The 12,251-nt window shown below is 35.4% G+C and overlaps 1 protein-coding gene across 1 annotated transcript; it reads left to right on the top strand.

The window, feature by feature from the left end:
* Positions 1-7,526: 7,526 nt before the first annotated feature.
* Positions 7,527-8,908, top strand: LOC113311376 (pantothenate kinase 2-like). The gene is given in 2 exon segments (XM_026560215.1): positions 7,527-7,668; positions 7,671-8,908. Coding segments are annotated over 2 exon segments (1,380 nt in total).
* The last annotated feature ends 3,343 nt before the right edge of the window (positions 8,909-12,251 follow it).

The following is a 12,251-nucleotide window of genomic DNA, read 5'->3' on the forward strand; positions in this document are numbered from 1 at the left end:
GTTCTTTCCATCTCAATTGAACATTAATTGATCTCATTTCTTTTTCAAATGGCAGTTCATATACTGAGAAATACAGATGTTATCCTAGATTTTCCAGGTCATATAGCCTGTCCGAATTGAATCAATATAAGGGGTAACAAGAGACCTTCTAAGGTCCACTGGGATTGAGGGATTCAATTTTGAAATTTAACATGCCAGTATAGACTAAATATGCAGTCTCAGAGTCTCATTAACAAGAGACCTTCTAGAATATCAACTTTCGATTCAAGAGAATTGCGTTTCGATTCATTAAGTTAAATTTCTAGAGTATCAATTTTCGATTCATTAAGTGAAGATTCTAGAGTATCAATTTTCGTTTCATTAAGTTATCACCGAAGATATACACTCATAGATCAGTTTTATCAATTGTTTTTCTTTCTTTTTATTTAAACTTTTACATGTGCAGATACTATATACACTCATTCTAAAGTCTGTTTTTTGATAGTTTATACTTTTACCTGCGCAGAATGTGTGTATTTTAAGTGTAGCTAATATCCACAGAAGTTGGAAAAGCAACTGCATTATTGGCCTCTTTGTCATGTGCGACAGTATCGGTTGAGAAAGGGGATGAGATAAGCATGGAGTACTGTGAGACTAATGCACTGAAACGTGATCTTGTCAGGTAACTTGTAATGATAATCTCTTTATTACCCTGTATTTAAACATCATTTTTAATATATATCAACTCATATTGTATTAGTAATAAGTAATTATAATTGGCCTCTGCAGGTTAGGAAAACTGACTCTAGTCGGAGTGATCAAGGAAAGAATGAGTTCTCTTTCATGTTACTATTTGAATATTACGTACAGGCTTTATGCACGGTCGAATTTACTAGTAAGTATGAAACTTATTATCATGCTATACAAACTATATGAAAATGCTTGAGTATGCATTAAACTGAATTTTCTGATATTTTCTACACAAAATGAATTTGTAGACAGTGTGTCTTATCCAGGTATTGTTCATGATTTTCTTTTATTTTTCATGGTCGTCGTTTTCATATCTAGAGATGTTGGCCAGTTCGATTTGTTGTTTTATGGATTTGCGATAATGAGGTGATGAAGATGTAAAATGTGGTGATTGTTGTTGCTGAGATTAATTAGATTATTGAAGCAATTGTGGTGATTTGTGATACTTTCTGAAGGTATATATGATTTTGATTTTGTGAAGAGATTAATCACACGTTTCTTTTGTGTATATACTATTCACACAACTAATTTTTTGCAGAACATATAGACATATCAACATAAACATGCATACAAAGATATGAGCTTAAACATGCATACCTCATGATTTGGCGTATCCATGTCTTTCAGTAATTGAAGACATAAGCAGAGAATTTTCTTTGAAGTACTTCCATTATCGATTAAAACTAACTAAAATTCATTCTGTGAAGACATTAATTTTCTTTGAAGTACTTCCATTATAGGTAGTATGCACAGTTTTTTTCCTGTGGAGGAAATATACCCACTTCTTCCTGTGGAGGAAATATACACACTTCTGATGTTATTTTGTATTTCTTTTTTGATTTTTTTTGTTGTTGTTTATAGTGTTCTTCGTTCGCTACGAAAACTTGTAAATGAAGATTTTGTTTTTGGCTCATGTTTTTTTAGAATGTCAGTAACTGATAAGTCCTTTTTATTTTTTGTAGGTACAGTACACACAATGTATACGATTTCATTGATTATGGTTTTACAACTGAATGTTATCGTAATGTATATTCACATCCAATTGCTTTTATTAATGATGTCAAGAAACCGAATGAAGTTGATGAAAGCACTAAGGTCAACGCTCCTTCTGTTGTTAAAGTACTTGGAAGACAGAAAAAAATTTGGTATATACCTCGTTCTGAGAAGCCAAGGAAGAAACGGATGTGTGGTAACTGCAGAAAGCTAACTTTTCACAACAAGAGAACCTGTCCAGATCCTCCTGGTGAAGCTCCAATCACAACTGGTTAAAGAAGAGAGGACATGGATTGGGGAAATACTTTGGCTTATATAGTTTTTTTATTGTTTTTAAAATGTTAAATTTATCTTTTTACACATTTTTTTTTCATGTTACTTTTTTGTTTACTTCAGATGAAATAATCTTTTTTTTAGACTGCATTGGTTTTTACGTCAAGGTACTATGTGAAGAAATTATTCACAGAGTTTTTATGTGCAGGGATCATGCACATCTTTATTCTTTTCTGTTTTGAATAGTTATCGAAACTATTGGTATCAAAAATAAAAACTGAGCGTAACATCTTAAACAAACTTGAAATGTATCTACAACTCTTTTTAGAATCAACTCTTTTTAACTTGCTTATATTATGTGCATAAATTTACTCTGTGAAGAATTTATCCACACGTTTTATTCTTTGCAGTAACTATTCACACGTTTGTTTCTTTGCAGATTTTTCACATATAAACATGAAATTTAACACAAATCTACATGACCTAAAAAACATGTATCTGCACAACAAGTGGCAATTAAACAACAAGTACAAATTACCTAAAATTCATTATGTGAAGATATTACTCACACCATTTTTTTGTGTAGATAATATTCACACAAAGATGTTTTTATGTGAAGCTTTTATACACTTGTGTTTTTATTTACAGGTTTTATACAAATTCGAATTTTATTTCTTTTATTGTTGCTTCTTTGAAGCACTTCAAAAACTTTGTGAAAGCTTCATCAATTTTGTCCCAAGTTGCTGAAGTGTAGTCATTTTCCATTGTCATCAAAGGGAGACTCTTTAAGTACCTCCATTTGTTCAACATTTAATTTCAGCTCTTGTTCTTTCATAGTAGTCAAAGCAGACAAACCATCTCTGTATGGCAAATCCCCAGAATAAACTACAAAAACAATGAGAAAAAATTATTCAAATTTTAGTACCTTTATAAGAGAAAAATTTATTCAAAGAGAAATTTCATAACATCATTTTTAGTACCTTTATTAGATGGTCCCAACATTTTTAGTATATTTTTTAGATGGTACGACATTTTGTTTTCCGTTACCTCTCTTACATTTCTTCTTCTTAGAGTTACCTTCAGAAACTTCATCAAAATGAAACATAATATTAGTGTATATGTTGCGCGAAACCGTACCAACAGACCGTTGGCAAAACCGTTAATGTATATCCACAAATATAATCCCATCAACATTCAGCTCTTAGTGAAAAATTCCTCCTATATTGATGGTAATACACCACCAATTCGAACAGTAGAAAAAGTGCAAACTCTTACATACACACCAAGGTATCAATGTGAATAGTGCCTGCACTCATCTAAACCTACAAATTCTGGAAACCATAAAGCTATGGATGAAGAATTTAAACAGTTTTAGAATTGTTCCTTATATGCATTCTCTCGATGCAGCTTTTTATGAGTGCAAACTGTGTAGGGCTGAGTTAATGAATAATGTTTTTATTTTTTGGAAAATTAAGCATTCAAGGTTAAGATAAAACAACTTAACATCAAATAGTACATAGTCGAGTTACACTAACATATATGGGAAGAGTTAATGGCTAGTTTATCCCAGTCTAACATATGTGGGCAGAGATAATAGTTAGTTTAATACATAGTCGAGTTACAAATTAACTAAGTTTCATTGTGTGAAGACATTATTCACACCATTTTTTGGTGCAGATACTATCCACACAAATATTTTTCTGTACAAATATAGGCATATCAACATGAAAGGAAGGAGCATAAGCATAGAAAATTGAGTGCATTACTTGAGTGCTTTTAGTGGGCACTACAGTTATAGTTCCCAGAGTAAATGAGTGCATGTGCAAGAAAATATTGTAAGTGCGACAAGGTATTTTTAAATCAATTCCATCACAAAATTTCGGTGCAGTTATTATCCATAAATTTATTCCGTGCAGATATCTATCCACACATTTGTTTCCCTGCAAATTTTTTACACACATCAACATGAAACCTAACACTAATACATATGAGCTTAAACATATGTATCTGCACAACAAGTACCAATTAAACAACAAGTACAAATGAACTAAATTTCATTGTGTGAGACATTATTCACACCATTTTTTGGTGCAGATACTAGTCACACAAATATTTTTCTACATAAATATAGGCATATCAACATGGGAGCTAGGAGCATAAACATAGAGAATTGAGTGCATCACTTGAGTGCTTTTCTAATGGGTGCTACAATAACAGTTCCCAAAGTAATTTAGTGCATGTGAAAGAATATATTGTAAGCGCAACAAGAAATTTTTAGATTAATTCCATCACATGAACCATCCCTGGATAATATTATTCAGTTATGAGTGTGGTTACCCAAGAGCCTAAGATAATTACCTGGTTCGACTTTGAAAGTTGCATAACAGATGTCATCGGGAACGAACATGTTGTTGTATTAGTATGGTCCATTTCCATTAATCAGAACACCATCAGGCGTCCCAAGGTGCTTTCCATCATTAAGGCTCCTCCTTAGAGACTGAAATCCATAGAAAACACAAACTTTAGACACCGCATGTTGAACAACAAATATTACATCAATGGTTCATTACTTTATGTAGAGAAAATGTGAACAAATATCCCAAACACACGTGACTTATGGTTCCTGATATACTATTATCAATTACCAATAACCATAGTGATATTACCATAAGAAAAATCCAGACATGCCAATCTTTACACACAAATACATCCATAATCAGCTAACAATACTAAAACGCCTAATTGTATCTAGTCACTTTGATCAAAAAAAAATTCATTAGTTCAACTCTCTATAGGAACCACCCTCAAGTTTCTAGTTCACCTTTCAATCCTAAGTAGTTATGCTGAAGCGACGACTCGTAAAACAGTTTTTAAAAGAGCAACACATATTAATAATTCTGTCTGGGATATGTCCACAAATATTTATTGTGCAGGATATATCCCCACTTTTGATTTTTGTAGAAAAATACCTAAACTGGAAGGAAAAATCCACAAGAAGAGATAACAAAAGCATTTAGTACCTTATTCTTCATCGACTTCCATTTCTTTGTAGGATATATTCACAAACACCAATTTCTTCATCGGCTTCCATTTCTATGCCAATTTTTCTAGTTGCTTCACTGTAACTAATACATATTTGTGCAAGTATTGTCCTCGAGCAACAAAATTGTTGGATCAGGTTAATACCTTTACAGAAATCTACTCACCAATTGCATAAAGGTATGCAAAAATTTAAAATAAACTACATGATGATTAATAATTTTTGTGAATAGTATGAACAATGAAGTAGTTTCCAAGGACCACCACTAATCTGAAAAAAATTAGATGAAAGCATAAAGTAACTAGTAGTGAAAGTACCAATTTTTTTTAAAAAATACAATTAACAAAAATTTGATTATGTGAAGATATTATACACACTATTTTTAGGGAGACATTATTCACACTTTTTTTTTCCTGCAAGAACATACGCATATCAACATGAAACCTTGCAAAGATTTTAGAATTTGTTACTTTCACCAGTTCCTGAACAAATGTGAAACAATCAAAACTCTAAATTTGTGCAGGATATATCACCAGTTCCTTCCTTTTTGCAGGATGTATTCACAAGAAGATAAAATCATGTTACGGAACAACATATGAAATCCAGAAACACTATACAAACCACTCATCACAATTTCAGATCTACCGTATAGTTCAAAAATAGATTAATTTTAAACCTTTCTTAGATGGTCCAGCAACCAAATCAACTTCTTTATTTTTTTTGCCACTGCCTTTTTTAGACTTTTTACTTTTGGGTCTAGCTTCTACCGAAACAAATACGACTCTAGCATGTCGTTCTGATATCTAATGAAAATGTGGAGTAGGGAAAATAAAAACATATATGTTGAAGAAACAACTGATAAACGACTTTACTACCTTCTTCATCATCAGATTCAATTTGTTTATTACGTTTAACATATTTCTTTATACTAACGGCTCCTACAAAAACAAATACAAATTGTAAGTAACAGTAATTATTGAAACGAAATTAAAGCACAACTTTATTCTATGGAGACTATCTAGCTACACATAGAATAAAGTTAAATATTGTTTACTAGTGTTACTTAAACATGAAATATACAAATATCAAAACAAAAGTAACACAAAAAACACATCAAAACAAAATTAACACAAAAACCCCAAATTTAAATGTTGGTTTCATCAAATTTTATTTTGGTTTCATCAAATTTTATGATGAAACCAAAATAAAATTTAATGAAACCAACATTTAAATTTGGGGTTTTTGTATTAATTTTTAAAAATTTGGGGTTTTTGTATCAATTTTGTTTACGATGGAGTTTTAATGGATCCCAACATTTGAGTGGGGTTTTTGTACCACAAGTTTGGTCACCTTGGGTTTTTATGACTAGTTTTGTATCAACAATCTTAACAAACATATGAGCCTTTTAAAAGATATCTATCTGCACAACAAGTACCGATTGAAAAACAAGTACAATTAACAAAAAATTGATTCTGTGAAGATTTTATACACACTATTTTTATGGAGACATTATTCACACATTTTTTCCCCTAAAGGAACATACACATGTCAACATGAAACCTTGCAAAGATATCTAAAATATCAATTTTGAAGATACAAATTTTGCAGAAATAGAAATCAGCAAAAACTGATACCTTTTCTTGTTATTTTTAGTTGATTTTTAGATGATTCAATTTGTTCATCATCTGATTCAGTTTCTACTTCAATTTCTTCGCTAAATTTTACACGTTTGTTGTTGATAGGCTTTGACTTTTCTGGTACAAAATCAAGTTCATTTTTAGTTTGTGCAGAAATTATTAACTAAAATGAACTATGCACAACCAAATGGTATAAATCAAACAAAAATTATACCTTTCGTTTTCCATTTATGAAGTGATTCAATGCTTCTTGTACTTATTAATCAGATGATTCAATTACTTTCGTATTTTTTCTAGGTTTTATCTTTCACATTTAAAACTTCAAATCTACAGAGGTATAATTGATGATTATGATTCAATTTGACGATAAAGAAGATTACGACGAAGGAATGGGACGATGAAGAAGATGACGATGAATAAATCTCAGATTTACTGTTTCTCTGAGAGTTGGTGGTGGAGAAGTTGGGATATAATAATTGGTAACGGGTGAATTTCTTATTTTCTGCAAGGTTATATTGGTAATCTATCTCAGGACAATTTACATATTTATTTAAATGACTTTGGGGTCAAGAGAATAAGACCCATAATATATAAGGTTATAAGAATAATTTACTCTTGATCAAGTCATCAGAAGACCAATTGGTATGGTCTTCTAGAAGAAGAGATACCCACGAGTTTACGACTCAAAGCATATATATTTATAGGCCAACTTTCCTGTACCTCCCCCATTCACAACCTAGCCGCAGCTACCCGTCCGAGGTAAGAAAGGAAAAGAGAAAATCGGCGGGTCAATCAAACAAAGACCCATACGAAAACGGCAGCAGCAGCAGCATTATATTATTATGAAAGAAAACATGACTTCAATGATGGTTCGTCATGGGTGTAGTTGTATGCCTCAATTAGATGTTAGTGGTGCTGAAATACATTGGAATTTGGAGAACAAGGATCCTGCAATTTTGTTACCTAACCAGGCTGATGATATATCACATCTGGCTTTATAATCAAGTTGATATATTAGGAGAATTATTTGGTAGATGCTAATAATCAAAAGACAACTCCTCCGGATGAGACACTGCAGGGAGTTTCTAATGATAACATAATCAGCAGCAGCTGTCCTGTTCCCGGAGGAAGGCTTTATTTCATGAAGTTTGAAAATTGGAATATTAACGAGTGTTTACAATTTATCCAATCCAAGCAACTGCTTCACCGTAGTGATTCACAGAATAATAATGTGATAATCAAGGCAACAGGTGGCGGAGCATATGCGTTTGCGGACCTCTTCAAAGACAAGTTCGGAGTTGTTCTTGACAAGGAAGATGAAATGGATTGTCTAGTAGCTGGAGCCAACTTTTTGCTCAAGGCAATCCGGTATGAAGTTTTCGCGCACATAGAAGGGAAAAAAGAATTTGTACAAATGAACCAAGAGGATTTATTCCCTTATCTTCTTGTTAATATTGGTTCTGGTATTAGCATTATTAAGGTGGATGGAGAGGGATCTTTCGAGCGGGTTAACGGGTCACATGTAGGAGGTGGTACTTATTGTGGTATGGGAATGGCAATGACAGGTTGCGAAAGCTTTGATGATTTGATAGAACTTAGTAAGCGGGGAGATAATAAAACATTAGACTTGCTTGTTGGAGACATATATGGTGGTATGGACTATTCTAAGATCGGAGTTTCCGCATCAACAATTTCTTCTAGCTTCGGGAAGGTATTGTCTCGAAAGAAAAAGCCTAAAGACTGCAAACCTGAAGACATATCCCTGTCTCTGTTGCGTATGATTTCATACAACATTGCCCAAATTTCCTACTTAACCGCACGCGAATATGGAGTTAAGCATATCTATTTTGGTGTATTTTTCATTAGGGGAAATGCTTATACAATGAATACGATATCATATGATGTTCGATACTGGTCCAATGGTGCAGCAGAGGCTATGTTTTTGCCTCACGAGGGGTTTCTAGGAGCTTTGGGTGCATTCTTGAGTTATGAAAAGCATGGTGTTGATGACTTGTCCCATCAATTAGTAGAACCATCCCCGGTGGGCGCATGCTACATGGGAGGAGCTGATCATAGTCCTCAACTGGAAGGTTTCTGTGACAAGGTGCATGTAAGTACACAAAATAGGCTCGCCACGTGGCCACATAGGAAGGCACGAAATAGGACTGAAGAATCTCACTTTAAGATCTCGATCAGTGACTTGTCAAATCAAATGTCAGAATTACCTCGCCATTAACTAATAACACAAAGCGCGAAGCATCCCAAAAAACGAAGTACCTCGCATAAGGAACCTAAACTGCGAAGAATCAGTTGGAGTACCCGGAAAGACACCAGCCACGAAATAGAAATGGACAAACTAAGGTTACTTGGCTAGAAAGATAACTTGCGAAGTAAGTAAATTATGGAGCAAGAAAAGGGACAGCTGTCCCGACAAATACCCGAAGGTGACAGCGAAAGAAAGGGGAAAAATTCGTGGAAAATGATCTGGGAGAAATGTAAAGCATCTCCACAAGATCCAGGCGAAGAAAAATGAGTTATACACCATTAGGGTTAATTGGTCTATAAATAGGGATCCTTGGGAAATGTATAAGTGGTCGGATTCTTAGGAGAGGGAGAGCTCTGCTGAGAGAGAGAGAGATTAGGGTTTCCTTGTACTCAAGAAACTTGTATTCTTAACCACTTGAAATGGTTAATCAATAAAGATCTTCTTATCCAAAAACTCTATCATGTTCTAGATATGTTTCTTCTCTTACTTGGGTGTGCTACTGGATTTCCAGTAGTTACATTTTGGCGTCCAGAAACAGGGACTTAGATCGGGGATTCATCCTCATCTAATAGTTTGAGAAAGGTTGAAATTGCTTTTAAATTGTAGAAGTTAGATATTTTGGCGAGTTGTTTTAAAATTAGGGTTTTGTAGATCTTAAACGATTCATTCGTAGTCAAGACTAGAAATCTAGGAGAGAGAGTGAGCCTTGGATAGTGCATCGGAAGATTCAAGGCGAGAAATTAGTTGGAAGAGATCGAATCAAGGATCAGTTGATGGCTAGAACACCAGATCGACCGAGGCACTTGATAGCAATGAGAAGGAACAAACGTTTGGAAGCAAAAAGAGGAGGAAGAATGGAAAGGGAAGAAACATCGATTGCAGGGGAAAGACAAGGCGTGAACCAACGAAGGAATAATCAGACCGATGAAAATGACTTTAGGGAAGGATCGGTACATACTTCCGACAGGGACACCGTTTTAGAGGAGGAAATGACCCATGAAGAGTTGGAAGAAAACATCGATGAGGAACACATGACGCTGGAGCAGTTAAGGGAGACACTTCGCCTTGAACGAAAACGAGACACGGATCTAGCAGAGCAGCATGCTCGGTTGATGAGGCAAAACACTATGTTGGCGCTACAAAATCGGCAACTTAACGAGGAAACGGCGGCAGAAGACATGGACTCGGAAGGAAACACGATATCGTCAGGAGAAGTATAGACACGGAGGAGGAGGTACGCCCACGAGGACGACGGAGGAGAGTGGCGAAGGAGACAACGAAGAGAAAGTAGTGAAGAAATAAATCTGAGAAGGACGTTGGAGGAAACTAGACGGGAATATCAAAGACGAAGGTATGAGGAATAAAGGAGGAACGAAGACAAAATGAGGCCAGAGGAGGAAAGGAAACACGAGGTATACCAGAGACACGAAGAGGCAGAGAAGAGTGTTGAATTGCCCGGGTATTTGGGTAAGGAAAGTGAGGCATGCGACGAACACAAGGGGATGGAGCAATTAAAGAAGGAACTCTACTAAGAAAGACGAAAGAAGGAAGAGTTGGTAAGATAACGAATAAGACTAGAAAGGCAAAACGAGAAGCTCTTGATCAAGAACAATTACCTAAAAAGAAAACAAATAGAACATAACACTCAAAGGGGAGAAAATTCTTCGGGAAAGAAATTGGCAATTGAAAGGTGTCATGAGTATTGGCGATATAGAGAAGTGCGAGGGGAACAACATGAACGAGAAGAACTGAAAAGAGTTATAGAAAGAAGCAGGAGGGAGTTCATGGAAAAGGAATATCGCATGCAGCAATTGATGGTGACAAGGAGAAAAGGCGCAACGAGCAGTGGCCCAGTGACATGGAAAAAATCTGGAACGCGGGAAGAACTAGAAATGATGAACAAATGTGCGAGAAGTGAGCCATGTAAACCAGAAATAGCAGCACTATTTTCGTTGAAACAAAGGGAAAACAAAAGATTGCGAATATTGTGGCAAGGTGGGATACGATTTGCAAAGAACTAAGGGGAAGGCTATCATAAGAAGATTTAGTACGATCGTTTATTTATGCACTGTAGGCCAGACACCCCTTATTTTCAACATTGTTCAACATCAGGAACGAGGTGAATATGAAGGAGTTGAAAAGGTGCCAGTCTGAGCACATCCGCCTAGAGGAAGAGCGTCGATATCAAGGAAGAATCATAGAGACGATAAAATGTACTTGTGAACTTATCATTTGGCAATGTATCAGATTTATAAAATAATAACAATAATATTTTGAAGATTGATTCAAAGATACGAATTTTCATAAGGCATTTGAAAATAAATAAACCCCAACACAGTAAGACCTCAGATTAGGAGGCGAATAAGATCACGAAATAAACGGTTTCTAGGGAAACTTAAACCCTTCGCCTAGGAAGACTGAGAGTCCACGGCATGCACCCTAGTTCGCATGAAAGTGCAATAGGTAAGACCTAACGCATGTCGTGAACAACTCTCAGAAAGGAAGCTAGGGGAAATGATAAGACCTATCCGCTGAGGGTCCCTTTTATGACGGCCTTCAGTAAGGAGTGCAGAGTATGACCAAGGCGCCGACGTATTCGGTTGAACTGCGGGTGCCTGGGATATCTGGAGCGTTACCGTCCATGACCATATGGAAAGTCTTTGCTACAATGCACTCGATCCCAAAGAAACCTCACTTAGGGTGTGACTTCGCAACCTCAAGCCATACGGGCGAAGGGGATAAGAAGTCACGAAAACAACTGAATGTCGTAATAACTGTATGGGAGGAGACCAACATGCATGTTAGGGTTAACCTCCTTGAAGGGGCAATCAGGTGGAATATAAAGGGATGGCACCCTCCAGATTAAGGAGTTGCGTGACCGAAAAGACGACAATGTCATGGGGCTATCATTCACGGGAGTGGCTAGGCCTGTCGCATTGTCGTGAGATGGGGTTCAACATAAATGTTAAGACGAGGTTGAGGGATTACTATTTGAAAGAATAATAAGCGCCTGATACTTCATCGAATTAAGATCCTTCAAAAAGGATGAGGCACAATAAGACCTTAATTACGAGGCAACGTAAGACCTCGAAAAGTAACACATGAAATATGAAACATATGAAACAGATAAGAAAGGAAAACATAAGTCAATATAAAAAGATAAAGCAATAAAAGACAAGAACAACACAAGAGGCATAGGCGAGAACTCAAGAAATAAATAGAAATATCATATTTTTAAAAGATTATGTGCGAAGTGAAAATGACGAAATATCACCCTTTCATTTTATACCCCGGAAACACGCAAAAGAATAAG

Source organism: Papaver somniferum, chromosome 9 (assembly GCF_003573695.1).
Source record: "Papaver somniferum cultivar HN1 chromosome 9, ASM357369v1, whole genome shotgun sequence".
NCBI classification, from domain to species: Eukaryota; Viridiplantae; Streptophyta; class Magnoliopsida; order Ranunculales; family Papaveraceae; genus Papaver; species Papaver somniferum.